This window comes from Euprymna scolopes, chromosome 31, assembly GCF_053919585.1.
Source record: "Euprymna scolopes isolate OS-2025 chromosome 31, ASM5391958v1, whole genome shotgun sequence".
Lineage (NCBI taxonomy): Eukaryota > Metazoa > Mollusca > Cephalopoda > Sepiida > Sepiolidae > Euprymna > Euprymna scolopes.
In genome coordinates, this window is record NC_136512.1 from 1 (window position 1) to 19,464 (window position 19,464).

Here is a 19,464-nt window from a genome sequence, read left to right on the forward strand (position 1 = left end):
ACCCTAACCCTAACCCTAACCCTAACCCTAACCCTAACCCTAAAACCTAAACCCTAACCCTAACCCAAACCCTAACCCTAACCCTAACCCTAACCCTAACCCTAAACCCTAACCCTAACCCTAACCCTAACCCTAACCCTAAACCCTAACCCTAACCCTAACCCTAACCCTAACCCCTAACCCTAAACCCTAACCCTAACCCTAACCCTAACCCTAACCCTAACCCTAACCCTAACCCTAAACCCTAACCCTAACCCTAACCCTAAACCCTAACCTTAACCCTAACCCTGACCCTTAACCCCTAACCTTAACCCTAACCCTACCCCCTCCCCCAACCCTAACCCTTACCCTAACCCCTAACCTTAGCCCCAACCGTAACCCTTACCCTAACCTAACCCTAAACCCTAACCCTTAACCCAAACCCAAACCTTAACCCTATACTTAAACCCTAACACCCCCAATCCTAACCCAAACCCTTACCCTATACCTAAACCAGAACACCCCTAATCCTAACCCTTACTCTTACCCTAACCTTATCTAACCCTAACCCTTACCCTATCATGAATATCCAAAACCAGCATACGTCAGTAGTTACAAAATGTTAACAGCACAAAGTCGTTAACAGCATAAGGTAGCAACCAAACCGTGGTATTGTCTAGAGACAGATATATTCTTATTGGATGCTTGAGGCTACCTGATCATTACTGATCAGTAAAACATAGTCATATAGCAGCTTCCAGAACACTGTCCAAGTTCAAAAAACCTGGCCACAATGAAACAAATATTTGCAGAATATGGCATCCTATCTATGGTGGTGTTTGAAAATGACCTGCACACACGCATACAAACACACAGACATGCACATACATACACATACCAGAGCGTTCAATACTGGAAATTCATATCAAATTGGAGTTTCAGACATGTAATATCGTCACCACATTACCCTACATCCAACAGATTTGTTGAGAGGCAAATTAAAACTATAGAAGACATATTCAGAAAAGTGAAAAATGACAATGAGGATACTGAACTGACTTCTCTAGGGCCCAGAACAACACAAATTGACCAGAAACAGCCTAAAACTACTCTTCAATAAAAGGGTAAAGGACACGTTGTCCTTTTTAATTTTTTGGGGTATAATGTTTTTGGGGTATAATGGGGTATATTTTTTGAACAGAAAAGTTACACCAATGAAAAAGAGACTTTTGTTTGAGAAAGTAGTCTACCGGCATTATATACACTACCAGATGTTCAATATCTAATGTAAATACCAACTGAGTTCTCATAGAAGGCCAGCAGAAAGACTATGGGTAAAGTAGACATTGAATCACATCGGGTGCAGAAATGTCACCCTGTGTGACCCATTTTCTCAGATGAGAGATTGAAACTAGCCTCTTTTCTATCCTGAAGAGAACGAATCAGACTCAGGACAGCCAAACTTCAGTAAGATCTTTTAGAGTTGATCTGTTTACAGTAACAAAAGTTTTTGATAAGTCTATGGAACATTGGTACAATGGACGATTTTGTTTTTTGCACTTCTCCAATTGCCAAGCACTGGAAATCATATTCACAGTGTCATGGCTTGCACAAAGATTAGACTGTGATTCTGGTAATATTCCATTGACAATTGTGTTGACTAATCTATTTAGATTAAACCTTGGTAATAACTTTCCAACAATAGACAGCAAAGATATGCCCCCAAAATTGCGGCAGTCCAACTTCAAACCCTTCTAAAACAAAATTACAAGTAACGTATCTCTCCATTCTTACGATACTTTACTTCTCCATACACTTTGGATGACTATGAGATCGATAATTCTTTAGAATCTCTGCTGTTATATATATATATATATATATATATATATATATATATATATATATATATATATATATATATATATTATTTTTAAAATATAATTATCCACTGACACGTGTTTCGTCATCTACGACTCATCAGAGTGGCTGAATCTAGCGAGATTCGAAATCAGGATCAATGATAAGAAGTCTAAACCTCTACCACAGGACCACCTCGCTCGACTACTGAATGTATCGCGTTTTTATGTAGATGTTTTTATTTGTTTTTGTTAGCGATACTTATTGAACGAATTCAATTATTTATACGAAAGTGCAATTTTACCTAAATGCGAGTTGGGAATAATTTTCCCTTTGACCAATTTGGTACCCCCTAAATGGGAAGCGGCATATATATATATATATATATATATATATAACTTAAATTTTGAAATACTTACAGATTACAGAATATTTGTAAGACAATTCCTAATAAGATTTTTTTTTAAATTTAAAAATAAATGAGAAAATGAAAAATTCCTAATAAGATTTTTAAAAAATGCTCAACAAATTTAAAAAATTCCTAATAAGATTTTTTTAAAAATAAGCTCAATAAATGAGAAAATGAAAAATTTGGAGTTCTGTATATTAAAAGATTTATAAAATATTTATTTTTTAACAAGGAATATAAAATTTTAAAGTTTTCCCCTTAATTCATGGATTTTCAACAAATAAAACACATTGTTAGACCCAAAAGCTGAAATAAAACCAGAAAAAATTTCATTTTTAATATTTTTTTATCATTTATATTTATTATTTGAGGCCGCTATATTACTTTTAAAATTTGGTCTTTCTTAGGTTTGACAGATTGGCTTTTTAAACTCTTTCATGAACTATGTTTTTGGCCACCATATTTTTTTGTAATGAAAGAGTGTAAAAAGGCCAAATTTGGCCTTAAAAAAGCCAATCTGACAAACCTAAAAAAGGCCAAATTTTAACCGCGTAAGGCGTGAACATTTAGTCTAATAAAAAATGATAAAAAAACATAAAAATGAATTTTTTGGGGTATAATGTTTTATAAAAAAATAAATAGGTTTTATAATTTTTTTGTCTGTCAAATAATTTACGCTGCTAAACCACACATTTACCTTTATTTTTTGTAAGGACACTGTTTTTACTAGCTTTTTTTTTGTAAATAAAAAGAATTTTAGATTTGCTTTTTTAAATATGGATTTCGAATTGTTTTTATTTGTCGTTTTATGTTTCTAATGTAATCTCCCCGCCTCCCTAAAAAAAAATTGAATATTTTGGGCTTTGTTTTGTTTATTAAATTGTTAGGTGAAAGTAGAGAATAGTCTCATTAAAAATAATTAAATTTATCGTTATTTTATGTTACCAATGTTATTCCCCCCCCCTCAATCGACGAACTTAAAAAAAAAATGCTAGAGGTGACATGTCTCGTTGAACGCTTGGTGGCCAAAAAGTGGGTGCTCATTTTCCGTTAAATTTATATAGAAAAGTGATCCCCCACTCTAACATGTTATTTTTTTTTTTCACTTATTTGCACTTCTGCAAACTATATCTATAAATGCTGTATTATGTAAATGTATTAGGTTGAAAAAAAGTAGATCTCCATTTTTTTAGAGGTTAAACACTGCTGGGTCACATCGTACAAAGTTACTTTTTTAATTAGAAAATTAAGTTTGTAATCGATGAAATTAATGCAAAAAAGGAAAATAAAAAGGGTAAAATTTTAGAAAAAGCGTGAACTTGAATTAGTAGAAAAAATATTTTTCTTGTAGATTTTGGTGAGCTAAAAAAGAATCTGAAAACTGTATCCATCGCAAATTAATAATTTCGGAGATATTAATATTTTTACAATGGATTATTTTCTTTATAAAATCAGCTATAATGGCGTAAGTCAGCTGATTGCGCATGCACATAGAGGCCATTTCACTGACTTCAGCAGTAGTCATGTGACATTTTACAAGGCGCATGTATACATGGCGGACATTTTAAATTACAAGAAATATTTTCATAAAATAAAAAAAAAGATTTATCTCATTTTATAGTAAAAATAATACTGTTACTAAGTTATCACAACCAGTTTACAAAAAACATATCTTTATGTTTTTCGTTCTTTTTTTTTTGGGGGGGGTAATCATATATAGAACTTGTATAGCTTAACAGGTGCTTCTGCAGTTTAATTAACCGTTTTTCCGTAAGTAACGTGTCACAATTTATCGAACAGAGTAATGATCACACATTTCACAAAAATTCTGTGTTTACATTGATGGGGCGGTGGGGGATGGCGGTGGGGGGTGGCGGTGTCGGTGTTGCAGAGGGGGATCGCGGCCTCAACACTGCCGCCGCTGCTCCCCTCCGTCCCCGCCAATGTAAATACAGAAATTTGTGAAATGTGTGATCATTACTCTGCTCAATAAATTTCGGCACATTACTTATCAAAAAACGATTATGTTTTTGTAAACTGCTCACGAAAACTGAATTCTTTTTAGATCAATTAAAAAAAATTAAAAACTACGTAACACACAAAAATGAACCACATATCTTTTTGAAAATGCCCGCTAAAAATTCCTCCATAATGTGACAAGTCATTTTACGCTCATGCGCACATGAACGCAAGAACCGAAATTACGTGAACAAATACAACGATGCATTGTGATATTTACTTTTTACTTATGGAAACTAATAAAATGCTGATTTTTTTAAAATAAATGTGATTTGGTCTGTGCGCATGCATAATAAACCGACATATGCTATCATAGCTGATTTTATAAAGAAAATAATCCATTAGAAAAATATTGATATCTCCAAAACTATTAATTTGTGACAGATACGGTTTTCAGATTCTTTGTTAGCACACCGAAATCTATAAAAACAATATATTTTTATCTACTACTTCGAGTTCACGGTTTTTCTAAAATAATACCAAAAACAATGTAAATTGTGGAATTTAGAGAGGGGGAGAGTTTAACTTTTTTAGGTATTAAGCGACACTGAATTACGTGGAAAAATTTACCGATTTCTGTATTGCCGTAATGAATAAAATAAAACAAACAAATGAAATCTTTTCAGTTTTTTTTTTTTTTTCGTAAAAAAACAAAGGCAAACATTTTTTCTATCTACACGGAATTATTTTTCCAGCTAGAAACATAATGAAATTACCAAATAATATTTGGTAACAGTTTTTTTTTTTTAATGGATAGCATCTGGGGGCAGATAACTATATAAAAAAAAGTTTTAGAAAAAGATCGCTGCTGAAATATTAATTCCAAAATAAATTAAATTAAATATATTATCAATATAATTGTTGTTTAAAATTTATTAAATAACAATTTTAAATAGAATACTTAAAATAATTCTCTCGCTAAAAACATTAACTAAGATACCGCTATTTAGTAAAATCATTTTTTTTTTAATGTCATATGCAAATAAGGTGATCTATTAATTGTATAATTTTCCAAGTATCATACTATATATAGAAATAAATGAAAGATTAGAGTTAGATACGTTTTGTATATATTAATCAAATTGTGAACAAACAAACAAACGGACAGGAATATGAATTTATATATCTATAATATAATATAGATCTGAATGTCTGTTTGGTCACGAAGGCTCCTATATGGTTGACGATTATAGAAAATGATAGCTGTATCGAGACACAGGAATGGGTATGTTTGATTTGGCATAATGATGATTCATTAAAATTGTGGGGTCTGCGTACGTGCCTGGTCCACAAAAATATGGAAATAAAAAAAATCGTTTACAAGTGTTTTTAATATAGATGTACATAATAATACTTTGATAAGTATGTTTTAACTTAAATAGGGATGGTATAATAAAATTGTGGGGTCTGCGTTCACGCCTGGCCTCCATAGAATGGAAATAGGCACAAACTTTAATAAAGACGTTTCATATTTATCTGCGTAAGTATACTTTGATAATTATGCTTCAGTTTTAAGAAATATAGTATAATAAAATTATGGGGTGTTCGTTTGTGCCTGGCCTCCATAGAATGAAAATATGTCACAAAGTTTAACAAGGTTTTTTAATAAAGATCCACAGAATATTGTGATAAGTGTTTCAGTGTGAACAGGTATAGTATAATAAATCATGGGGTTTATTTATTTTATTTTTACTTTCATCATATTTTGCTTTGGTTTTGATACCTCCCAAATTCGAAGCTATCTCTTTACAACCCTACCTTTTCATAACCTATCATACTTTCATAAATCAGAGTCCATTTTCTGTAGGCTATTTTTGAACCCAGTCAACGACGGGTACTTTTGCTAGTATATATACATTTTTTCAGAGTGTCTATACCCTACCTCATTTACAAAAAAAAAATGTATGATATTAATTTATTCCCACATTTCCAGGCGCTTCTACACTATTGGGACGAGATTTTGTAGTCGATAAATGGAGTTTTCAGATAAATAAAACAATGGTTTCAACTGATTTCTTTTTTTTTTTTGTCAATTGTAATAAGTTACAATGGTAGCTTCCAAATTATACAGTCGGAATTACCTGAATATTACTGATTTATTTAAACAAAACAGTAATATTCAGGTAATTCCGACTGTATAATTTGGAAGCTACCATTGTAACTTATTACAATTGACAAAAAAAAAAAAGAAATCAGTTGAAACCATTGTTTTATTTATCTGAAAACTCCATTTATCGACTACAAAATCTCGTCCCAATAGTGTAGAAGCGCCTGGAAATGTGGGAATAAATTAATATCATACATTTTTTTTTTGTAAATGAGGTAGGGTATAGACACTCTGAAAAAATGTATATATACTAGCAGTACTAGTGAGTACTTACTTCGGTATAAAGTAAATAATAAAGGGGAGATAATATATATATCTTTTTTATTTTTATTAAAGAAAAAAAAAGATATATATATTATCTCCCCTTTATTATTTACTTTATACCGAAGTAAGTACTCACTGTCTCTCAGATGCGAGAGCAAATAGAAATCACTACATATTAAATATTTAAATTCGAGTCAGACTTATGAAGAGTGGAATCCAGAATTAGTGATGTGTCGTGAAGGTGAGTTTTACTGTATGTTGATATACACATAAATAGTTAACTTCATACGAGAGAGGTTTGGATTGGAGTTACTAGCGCCGGCCGGACTGAATAAGTTGTAGCTTTTTCTCCTCGTAAAATATTCACATATATCAGAAATCGATTTTAACATTCCCTTGTTTTTTTTTTTTTTGTTTGTTTGTTTGTTTTTTTTTTAATCAGAAAGAAATACTAAGTGGCCCTTTTGAATCGTAGTTTGGTTTAAAAAAAGATGACCTTCCGCTCAGACACGAATGTCAAAAGGATGCTGTGTGGTGAGTCATTAGTCGGGTTTGTATTACTGTACACAAAGATTCGAAAAAGTTGTCACAAAACAAATATATAACAAATAAATGTTATCAAAGGCAAGATAAGTTACTTTTCTACCAAACTGGATATAATTTTCGTGTTTTTATTCAATGTAACATGTTTATTCAGCTCGAAAAACATACAGTGTTTACCGATGTATTGGAAAATTCAAAATGGCGCCTGACTATCTCTTTAACACGGTAAGTTTGGGAAAAGCTGTTATAAATAATAAACTAAACAAAATACTGTTAGAAATTCGCTCAATATATGTTACCGTGACATAGTTGACATATATTCGGTGTATTTTTAATAGTATTTTGTCTAGTTTATTATTTATAACACCTTTTCCTAAACTTACCGTGTTAAAGAGAGAGTCGGGCGGCGGGCGCTATTTTGAATTTTCCAATACATCGGTAAACACTGCATGTTTTTCGAGCTGAATAAACATGTTACATTGAATAAAAACACAAAAAATATATCCAATTTGGTAGAAAAGTAACTTATCTTGCCTTTGATAACATTTATTTGTTATATATTTGTTTGTTGACAACTTTTTTGAATCTATGTGTACAGTAATACAAACCCCTCGACTATAACTCTAAGGAGACCACCAACCACCACCAACACCACCACCACCAGTTGGTTTTCGTTCTAACTCCACAAGTATTACTTAACTTGTATATTTTTTCACTCTATTTTTGGCTTTGATGGCTATTCTGGAAGATGCACGAACTTTTCCTTTATTGACTGAGAACAGAATAGGTGTATGTGAGTCAAACATCTGGGAAAAAGGTCTGATATAGTGTATTTTATTACGATTTTTCTTCTGATTTAAGTTGAACCGGTGCCGGCGGTCGGTGCAATTACCGCCGGTGTTCATCTCAAAATATCCACTCTAAATTCTGCTGAGCAAAGTTGTACGTTAATTTTTTTTTTTTTTTTTGACAATTGTGCAGTATAGTTAACAAGAAAAGAAAAAAGACAAAAGTAATTGTTACCAAACGCAATAAATTACTTTTCTGGAAAATTAGTCTAAAGGGCAATAAAATTTACTTTTCTGGAAAATTAGTCTAAAAAACTAAGCAAATATATAACATCTATGTTACTAAAGGCAAGATAAGTTCTACCATTTTAACTTATTTTAAAGTGCCTATTTAATTTACCACAAGAAGTGTCGAATGTTAAGAAAGAACAAAAAAGAATGGCGCTTTTTTATAAAAGGTAATTGTGCAGAGAGAGACAACTCCATTTTACTAAGAGATTCGTTCATTTTTTTTTCATCTCACAATTTAGGATATTTTTATTAAATAAAAAAAAATAAAAAAAGCTGCGTTTTGTATTATTAATGTAGGCACCGCCAAAACTGGGGGGGCAGGTCAGTACTTTTTGACGGACCGTCTTTTTAAAAATCTACCAAAAATCAGGTAATTATCCGATCAATACGAAATTTTCAGCGATTGTTAGGAGAAGAATGAACTTTATAACAGTGTACTTATTTTTCATAAACGATATTTATATATATATATTTTTTTGCTTACAAAACCCCCCCTTGTTTTGAAGTGGGAACAAATATGCTTAAAATAATCATCTGAAACTGAACAAAACATATTGTGTTGTTGTAACGGACAGAATTATAGATTAAAAAAAAAAAAAAAAAAAAAAATTGTTTGCATACCTTATTTTGACGTCTGAATATCAGAACTTCGATTGTGTTTAATTATCCCGCTTTTGAGTTTTGAAGTGTGAAATTCGGTGAATATGTTAAGTAAAATAATTAATTTAAGTTAAACAAAACAAAAAAAAATTTTTTTAAATATTTATACGAAAAAAGCCATTTTAAAATTTTTGATAAATAAATTAACAATATTTTTTTAGCGAGCCGAATAATGCATGACCATTATTAAACAGGGCATGCTTTGAATAATCGATACAAAAAAAAAACATTCGATAAATATTGTGCCCTTTGTGTTAAAAATAGCATCATTTTTTTCGATCCCGTTTGAAAACGTTTGCCGCCTTTCGACTACGGTGGACCAAACGCGCTGAAATAATTTTTTTTTATTCTGCTTTAAATTGCCTCCCCCCCATTTTGGGGAGCCTAGCCCCCACACACATACACATTAAAAACCAAACTCATACAAATGGTCACCCATCTGGTACTGGCCAGCCTCAGCTTAATAATACATTGAAATTTTCGTCACTGAAAAATAAGTTTTTTTGGCCTGTTTGGTCTTCCATAGTTTTCTTATTATCAAAACGAAAACGTAAACAGAGTCGATCTGAACTCTACGTAGATGCGAAATATCTGGTTACCTATATGAATAAGTGGAATTATTTGAAATTCCGGTACTTATATTATAATATTTTTGCATATTCTCTTAGAAAATCATCCTAAATCTTAGTTAGACAATAAATAAATAAATTAATTATTTCAAAAACCCTTTTTTTTAAATATTTATATACGTTTTTTCTGCAAGACAAAAAATGTCAATTGTTAACTTTTTGGGAAAATTTAACATTTAAAATTGAATTAAAAATAGTAGAAAAAGTTTTACATTATTCTGTTTTTTATATGATAAAATTCAGGGTTTTATCTTTCTGGAAAAAAAAAGTTACTCAGAAATAATGGATTTTAATAAATGTAATTTAGTTTTAAAAAACAACAACAACTTGATTTTGCGGCCATTTTTGGCGGTGCCTAATTAATGTTATCAACTTTGTTACATAAAAAAAAAACACTGCAGTTTTCTTTTTTTTAATGTTTTGACTTAATAAAAATATCGTTGGTTTTAGTATCCTAAATTATGAGACGAAAAAATAATTCCTCTACAACCATGATGTTTTTTGATGTTTTGATTTAATAAAAATATCATTAGTAGTAGCGTCTTAAATTATGAGATGAAAAAATGAATGAATCTATTAGTAAAATGGAGTTGTCTCTCTCTCTGCACAATGACCTCGTATAAAAAAAGTGCCAAAAGAATGGCCGACATAAGATGCTTATCTGGGGAGTCTCAATCTTTCAAAAATCGAAAATTAAACAAAATACTGGTAGAAGTACTTTAGAGAGGCAGTCATTAGTTTTTAAAAATGTGTTTACGCTGGTTTTGGAGGTTTAACTTTAGGGTGTTTTGTAAGGAGCGGAATGTTTTTTGAATGAGCCGGATTAAGAGAAATATTTTTAGTGAAAAAGATTTGTAGGTGTTTTTTTTTTTGTTTTGTTTTGTTTTTTTTACACAGTGGTCACCACTTATCAAGGTCCGGAAGCCACTTAGGGATAAGGGTTATTGCAAGTACAGTACGTTAGTGTGGAGATTTGGTGAAGTGTTTACTTAAGAGGGTGGTTCATTAGGAATTTGTTAATGTTGGACTTGAAGACATCCAAGTTGTAGTCAGGTGGGAAGCAGGCAGACGGAACAGAGTTCCAAAGGCGTGCAGTTCTAAGAAAGAAGCTTTGTTCATGGAATCCACGTCTTGATTTAGGCACAGATAAAGAGTGGGGGAAATTTTTCACAGTGGATTGTTGCATAAGGTTGAGAGGTGGTGTATGAAAGTGCCAATCGATTGCACAATGATAAGGTAGACACAAAGGCAAAAAGATAACGGTAATAGCAAGAGAAGAATGAGAGACACTGATATTTGTTTAAAGACAATAGATATCGTGTTTTAATTTATTAACTAAAATGAAATTTTATGGTTCAGTGAATCTAACACAATGCTATTTCTTTGTTTTCTTCTACTTTGTTTTAAAACAGGGCATGTTTTTTTTTTTTAAATCTTTTTATACTTTTTTTTTACATTTAGTTTTAATGTGGGCGATTTAAATTACTTACATATTTTCCTACAATTAGCTACATTTCAATCATGTTACTTATTTTGTCCGCATAGGTTTTTGACTATACTGATTAAGAAAATCTCTTATTTATATTTGGCATATACAAGTAGTTTTTGAGATGACACTGCGCATACATTACCTTTGTTTACTTTTTTTATAGGTAAATTTTTACATTACCTCCACACTTTTATTTAAAATGATGACTTTTCGACTAAAGTAGTTTTCCAGATATAAAGACCTATATTATGCACTTTAAATCAGTGGCTGCCAGATTTGTATGCACGTGTGAGGAACAAATCTATTTCTATCTGACTGCCACCCCCTAATTTTTTGTTGGTTTATAGTATTTGTGGGTGGATAGCCTGACAATGATTATCAAGGTTAAATTTGGGGAAAATATTTTGATAGCCCACCCTACCTCAAAAAAAGAGGTGTCTATTCCGATAGTCCTTCTTAACATGGGGAAGTTGGGAGTGTCCAAACTGTACTTTTATTTTTTACAAGGTAGAGCATGCTTCCACTAGGCAACACCAGTTAATGGGTCCTGCTAGTTTAAGAATAGAATAAAGTTTGTGTAAAACCTGTCGAGTTAAAACAAAAAACAACATGGTGGTTGCATTTGAGCCACAGTCAAGCCTCGATAATGACTCAAAAATTAAACTACCAATAGAACATTGCATTTTCGCACAATTGGTGACATTTATTGGATGACATTCTATCAGTATTTTGTTTAATTTTTGAGTTTTTTTCTGATTATCAAAGCTCAACAGAGACCATTTTGTTTTTTCATTCTAACTCAACGGGTTTTATACTATCTCCGATTTTTAAGTATAAAAACTCTTAAAATATTTTACAATAAAACCAAACTTATCAAGGTAAGTGGAAGAGTAACTCAGCTTGCCTTTAGTAACATTTATTTGTTATGTATTTATTGTTTTTATCTTGTTGTTGCTTTGTTAGCTATTCTGTGAAATCACCAAACAATTAAAGTCAAATTATAAAATACAAACAAGTTAGATAAATTTATTATATTACATAGAAAAATGCGAACATAAAAAGTAATATTGTTACGATTAAGCTTACTTGTTAAAACTGGAAAAGAAAAAGACAAGATATTCTAGTAAAAAATATAATAAATATATAATGTTAAATTGAATTTTTTAAAAAAATTCTTAATGCTACAATATTTTAATGTTTAAAATATTGTAATATTAAGAATTTATTATATTTTTACAAGAATATCTTGTTTTTCTTTTCCAGTTTTAACAACTAATCCTTTTCCCCTTCTAAGCTTAATCTTAACCATATTACTTTTCATACTTGCATTTTTCTATGTAATCCAGGATTTTTCCAGGCTTTGCTTTGAAATATTTTCTTTTTTGTGTTCAATATCATACACATTGTCAGCAATCCATAAAAAAATTATTACTAACTTCTAAAATTGACTAAATAAAAAAATCAAATAAAAGACATAATTAAGTACATAAACAGAAAGAAGGAACAAGAAAGAGAAACAGAATTAATGGGCAATGTCATAAGTAAAATAGTATAAGCTCTGGCAGACAAAGAGCATCACTTTTGTTAACTCTCTCTATATAACTCAAATAAGATGGCATGCGAGCAACATTCCCACTGATTTATGAAGGTGTCGACGAGAAAAAGTTGCCATGTAACCAACATGTTGGTTACCATGGCAACAGCCAATCAGAAGAAATCGTCTAGTAACCAACAGCCAATCAGAAGAAACCGTCTTTCATGTCCCTTACTAATTCTGAGGACTTCTGAACACCATTAATTTTATTATAACTTTTGCTTTGATGAACGAAAATTGATAATTTTTATTTCAAATTACATCTGAGAAGGTGGCCTATGAACTGTAAAAATTGTTTGAAATTTGGTCACAAAATGAGTGAGTGCTGAAGCTTTACAGCAGTTCTAAATGAGTAAAACTAACACAACCATATATTCAAACACAGTAGTGTTTGATTGATAAAAACATTTTTTTTTCTGAGAACAATTGAAAAGAATATGAAATAAAAGTGCCAAGACAATTTATTTCCAAATGTACAAGAAACACAAACTGAAAAACAAAACATAAACAAAACTGGAAGGAGGCAGACGATAAGGATAAATAACTGTATCGTACATAGTAATCTCCTTTGACTGATAAGTCATTCTAATTCACTACTGGCGTGACACCTTTTTTATCTCTTTTCATAAAATAGGGATTCAACTTGAGGAGCTCTCACTGGACATCGGATGGCCTTTTCAACAACAAGTCTACCGTTAGGTTTTTTAGAGTTACCTACCTGTATTGAGATATGGTGAGTAAGTAGAAACTTGTTGTTTTTGAGAGACTTACAGCTTGAGGAATCCATCTTTATGACTACAGGTGGATTATTGATGGGGCTGATGGACAAGCAGGATTTTATAATAACATCCTGTAATGTGTACCTTTGTTTGTTCATTTGGTATGAGGAGTGTAACAGTATATGAACTAATGTATTCCCATAAGGCAAAAATCAGTTGTCTGTTCCTCTGAATGATATCAGCAGTGAACCTAAGCTTGAATATATTTGGAGGAGAGAGGTCTTCACAGAATTGAGGCACAGCTATGAGTGAGGAACTGATCATGGAAGCGCATTGATGTTATGTAAACACAATTTTGTTCACAGCTTCAGTCAAGCCCAAAGCATAAGCGTACGAACTCATATGCTGCATCTGGTGTTTGGAAGGGTGTCCCAGCTTAATATGCAGTGCCGTTGGTCAGATATGCAGGATATGTCATGGGACAATAATCACAACCCATTGTGGGAAAAGAAGACCCTTCTAGCAAGCAACTATTAATACAAGGCTGTCTCTGGCTAATCTGAGGTTTAAAGATATCTTTTCACATCTCTTATGCCGTAAAACTGGTTTCAAAAGCAAGTCCTCTGTATCAGGTGGGCCCGTGTCTATCTGAGGTCTGAGCACTCATTTTGGATTTCATTCCATGCATGGTAACTGATAAGGGAGATTTGAGGATCAACTGATTATCTCGACAAGTGAAGTCCTAAATGTGGCGGTTTCTTCCTGCATCTGCCAAAAGAAGCAGGCTTGACACATCATATGCTTGCACTTAGGAGCATTATGGTTGGCAAAATCAGCAGGTATGTTAGCTCTGCCAGTAAGATGTTAGACAGAAGGCTGGAAACAGCAGACAATTGAAAAGGAACAACGTTAATTTGTGGCTGGTTGAGAACTGGCCTCCGCAAAGCTTTTCATAGGCCTAAACATCAAAGTTGCTATTAGTGAGGATCGTGGGATGGTGTTTTAACTGAATCAGGTATAGGCTGGTGGTACAGAGGAAACATACCAATGTGTTCTCACTCATCAAAGTTAAGTTGTAGTTCTGAGTTTGTTCTCATTATATAGGGGAAGTCAACCTCAATGCTGGGATGGTTGTGTAAGACTCATGTTAATTGAGGCCTTAAAGTGACCAAATGAGCTGCTATACCCAGGTAGACTTTCTCTGAACACATTGTCAAACTCTGAATAGAGCTGTTGAAATTTAAACTTTTCTGAAGAGGATAACATATCATCCAGATCAATGACCATGCAGGAAGCAATATTGTCTTGGTGTTTCTTTAAGATTGGATAGGCACTTGCCATGCTGGAAGATATTGTCGAAGTGAATGTGGACAAAGCTTGATAGATATGCTCTGATCTCCGTCTTTGTTGTGATTCACTGGTAGTGCTGGCTAACCTCATTCTGCCTCCTACACTCTTATAGGTAGTGGGCAAGGTTCAACTGATACTATGTGGTCTGAGTCCCAACGAGGCTCAATGGCAAATTCATCTTCTTCATCGTCAGGCATGGAGAGTTCCAAGTACTCACCAGGCCAAACTGTAATTTGTAAGAGAGGGGGATACAAAACATAACATGGGGATTGTCTTTTCACAGGGGTGAATCTTTGCTGTGGAATCAATATGGCTCAACACAAAGTAAAGAACTTGATCTTTTTATCATTTTTATCATTTTATTCATTTGTTGATATTGCATTCTTCTCTGATAATGGTAGAGAGGGGTGAGAGATATTAGGGCCATGGATTTCTGATTGCCTGATTAGTTCTTAAGTCATTTTTTCTTGCATCTGGTCACTGGAAAGTTTAAACTGAAACTGACTACTTCTCACTCTCTCCTTGAACCATGTGACATTTCATCTGTTTCTATCAATTCCCATGGTAAGTCAAACTTACCTCTCAGTGCATTAGCTGATTCTGAATGAATCTAATTTCCTGTTTACACTTTAACATTCCCCTGCAAACATAAATCACTAAATATGTACAAGCGAGGGTACCCTAAATGTATATATGTGTGTGTATACATACATATATTACTATAATAATAATTAATGGTACTATTGTTTATCATCCAACCAATAATCTCATTAACCATTATTCTCAAGTATCTAAGTGCTAATGAGTCACCACTTATCAAGGCCAAAATACATTAACAGAGAAAAAGGCAATGTCAATGGTATAAAAAACAAAATAATAAAAATATATATTCTTAGAATCTCTGTGCATTTGATAATACCTGAAACTTTATTGTGCATACTTTTTATTTTGCAGTTCATGATGGATGATCCATGACAAGTAACTTTTCCAGATTTCTGTTATCCAATTCAATTTCTTCCCATATTTCTGAATTGAAAATGGCGAATAAAATCAAACAGACTCTTATTAGACTTCTCTTCCCAGCTAGTTTTATTGGCACTGCTATTGGAGGAGTTACAATATTAAAGTTAGTATACTTTTATAAAACTTGATTTTGCTTGTCTGTATTTTTAATTTTGTTAATGTCCTTTTGAAATTAAAAGAAAAATAAACAAAAGAAAAATCCAGGTTGTCCTCAATGAGTCTATGTCCAACCAACATGATATAAATGCAGGTGTGCCTCAGGGGTGAATCATTGGACTCTATTATTGCTGATAGTCATAAACGATCTTCCTGATAAAATTGTCTCCAGTAGGTATATTTGCTGATGACACTATGCTCTATAATGGATATGAGGAGAAAATGAATGAATAAATTATGGCTGAAACCATAGAGAATGATTTCCAGTTTGTAGAATGAGACCATAAATGGATGGTAATATTTAATGTTGCTAAGACTAAGTTTCTTTCCTTTAACAATTACAAGATGCCTTCTCACCAACCTATTGTCATGACTAATAATATGCTATCTGACAGCCCTTTAATCAAACTCCTCGACTTAACATTCACAGGCAACATGAATCAGAACAAATACATCCAAAACATTGCCAAGAAAGTGGACTCTCTACTGTGCTAGAAAATAACTTACACCTGATAGTATCCTGTATTTCAGCAAAGTCATTATTTGTCCATGCATGGAGTAATGTTACCACATCTGGCCTGGTGCATCTAAAATAAATAATAGTTCTTATTGCAAAATGAAATCACTGCATATGAATTTTTACATTTTTCATTAAATTGTTTCTAGAAGAATTTTCTGATTAGTTGTGTTGTTCTGGCAGGAGTTACATGGGTGGAACACTTTATGAGGGAAAAGAAAGAGTTGCAGGAAAGACGGTGATTATCACGGGGGCCAACAGTGGAATTGGAAAAGCCATAGCAACTGGGTTAGCTGACAGAGGTGAGTTCTATTCAATGGATGTTTTTGTTCCTTAATATATACAAAGAATAAAATTTAATGCCAGCATAAGCTGTTCTAGAGGTAAACTTTAATAGAACTTTGATTTAAAATTACTGACAAACCACTTTGAAAGCTAAAATATTGCAAGTATTTTTATTTCATTCAATTTTTTATTTTAGAAATGCTCATCAGATGAAGGAGTGAGGCTAAAAATATTTACTAACTTGATACTTGTATAATCCGTATAATATTCTGCTTGTTCCTATAGTTAATCTATACGTTACACTTTGAAAAAGATCAAATACAATTTTTGAAGTCCAAACTGCTTTAAAAAAACCCAAATTTGCAAAATTTAGCTTTAAAAGGGTCAATCGTCAACCATGCACAAGAATATGAGAGTAACTTCCCTTTGATGTTGCCTCGTTTTTGAATATTAAGAAAGAAGTAAGCAAGACATTAAATAAAAAAGGGGACATTTAAAAGAAACATGACAAAAAAAAAAGAACATTGTCTGCCAAAAGGTGCTGAATTAAATCAGAGCGGAATGCCAGCAATTTTCAGAATCAATACAGACCATGTATATGGTGCATTAGAATGTTTTCTATTTTAGAAGGAAACCACGTTGCTTTTTTGGGTTCAACAGAAATATTACAAATGGTTTCTTAGAGATAAAAATATGCTAATCAAGGAGATTTCATTTAGAAATACATAAGAGTAGCATTTTTTGAAAAACAGGATTTGCAATTAATCCTTATTTTAGCTTTCGTGGGTATAAAATGGTAGAAAGCGATGTAATGCAATGTTATTTTTATAAAAAATGCAATTTCAATTCTGATTTAAGAAAATATGCTGACGAAAAGACAAAGAAACCTGAGTTAGCAGATTGTTTTAAAAAGTAATTCCTTAGTAGCGGCAAACCTTATTTTATACAAAATTATTTGTAAGGCTCTGATCATTTTAAAATACATTTATACTGTCTTATATTAATCTTACAAAAGAGGATTAGAATACAATAGAACTGTTGCAGTAGCGGTACGCATAAAGCGAATATTTCAGTTTTGAATGCAAAAAAAATGGAATAGCTTTTAAAAGGAATTCTTTTTAAGTCGTCATGAATTCATTTTGTGAACAGTTATGATACACTTAAATATATTTTAATTCATGCAAATTTCATATTTAAATCTTAAAATTATAGTTCTCTATTGAATATTGTACCTATTTCAAAAGTTAAAAAAGGAATGACTTGGTTGCCATCAACTAGAATCGAAACCAAAACATTCAGTGCTCCAGCCAAATTCCCTACCATTTCAGCTATCAACAGATAGATAAAAAAGTTTTTAAATTAAACCACTTCCAGCTATCAATGAATTTATGCATGTGCAAAAGTAATAGAAATATGTCAGCAAGTTGAAATAAACATTTTGCATTTCAACGTGCATTATTCATCCATCTACACAAAGATTTTACTCATTATAAACCATCCTTGGTGTATGATTATTATTTCCTGTTAATTTCAGTGTTATGTGACCAATAGCTTAAGAGTTTATCGATTGAATATTTTTGCACACATCTACTGTTTTATTTATATATATATATAAATATTTTTCAGTATTCACATACATATATATTTCACCTTATATATGTTTCGCCTTAACTATTGTATTTCTATAGGCGCCCGTGTTATTATGGCTTGCCGAGACCTAGAGCGTTGTGAGGAAGCCAAAAAAGATATCATAGAAGAAACTTCAAATCGTAATGTTTGTTGCCAAAGATTAGATCTCGCATCTATCGCTTCCATCACAGCTTTTGCAGAAATGGTAAATAAATGTAAGTATTTATTATTTTCAGCTCTTGTCCAGAATTTTTCCTCTATTAAAATACAAAAATAAAGAAAAATCTGTATAATGTACATATCCATGATGAAATGAACATGTCATATTCCAAAAATTATGCAGCGATCAAGTAATTTTCCTTTTAAATAAGAAAATCAAATGTTATGATTAACTGAAGAGCAGCTGTCTTGTTGGTCATTTTGAAAATAATTTGATAAAAATAAAGGTAGATAACTCAAACTTGCAAGTTTGAATTACTATTATGTCATAATAAGCCTATGAATAGCTATTAACCGTCTAAAAATGATTTCCGTTTTTAAAAATAAAATTACTTTATTAATTTATGTACTTTTTGAAATATATTTTTGTTTCGTCACGAATATTTACATTATACAAATTTTTCTTTCTTTTTTTTTTGATATAGGAGGACTTCTGGACAAGAATTTTATTTCTTTCAAGTCTCTATCTTTCTTTCAACATCCACTAATTTTGTTGGTCTGTTGTCATCATCATATTCAGTTTTACAGTAGTTTTAAAAATGACTTCTAAACTAACCTATCTCTCGACAGGTTTTTATTTATCCCTCTTTCTCTCAATTTCATTTTTATCACTTACGTTTTTCTTAGCCTTGATCTTTCTTCAATCAGCTACCCATTCCCCTGTAACTTGTAGACTAGAAGGCTGAGGGTCAATCTTAAAATACTTGATTCACTGTTTCATCTTATTAAGTATTAATTTGAGGCACTAATTCTGAAAATAGCAGGGACTGCCAACTGTACTTAGTGCAAGTATACTGTTTGTGTATCCCTGTTTCAACCAAAATGATTGAACTTTTCCTTTGGTATATACTTAACTAAAGTTGAACTATGTGGTGGGTGGCAGAGCATAGAACGAGTGAATAATCCAATACTTATGCAGAATAAGAACTGTACTATT

General features: G+C 32.0%; 1 protein-coding gene across 7 annotated transcripts in view; it reads left to right on the forward strand.

The window, feature by feature from the left end:
• Positions 1-6,728: 6,728 nt before the first annotated feature.
• The window catches only part of LOC145255574 (retinol dehydrogenase 13-like), a 171,641-nt gene continuing 158,905 nt past the window's right edge, over positions 6,729-19,464 (forward strand). For 2 of the 7 annotated variants that reach the window (XM_080114035.1, XM_080114030.1), the window contains exons 1-5: positions 6,748-6,876; positions 13,264-13,366; positions 15,653-15,824; positions 16,578-16,696; positions 18,368-18,523. In XM_080114035.1, coding sequence (XP_079970161.1) covers positions 15,670-15,824; positions 16,578-16,696; positions 18,368-18,523 — 430 coding nt within the window. In that variant the 5' untranslated portion in view covers positions 6,748-6,876; positions 13,264-13,366; positions 15,653-15,669. Of the gene's footprint in view, positions 6,877-6,922; positions 7,996-13,263; positions 13,367-15,652; positions 15,825-16,577; positions 16,697-18,367; positions 18,524-19,464 lie in introns of those variants that run through there. The other 5 variants (XM_080114031.1, XM_080114034.1, XM_080114032.1 and 2 more) reach the window with 5 other exon arrangements.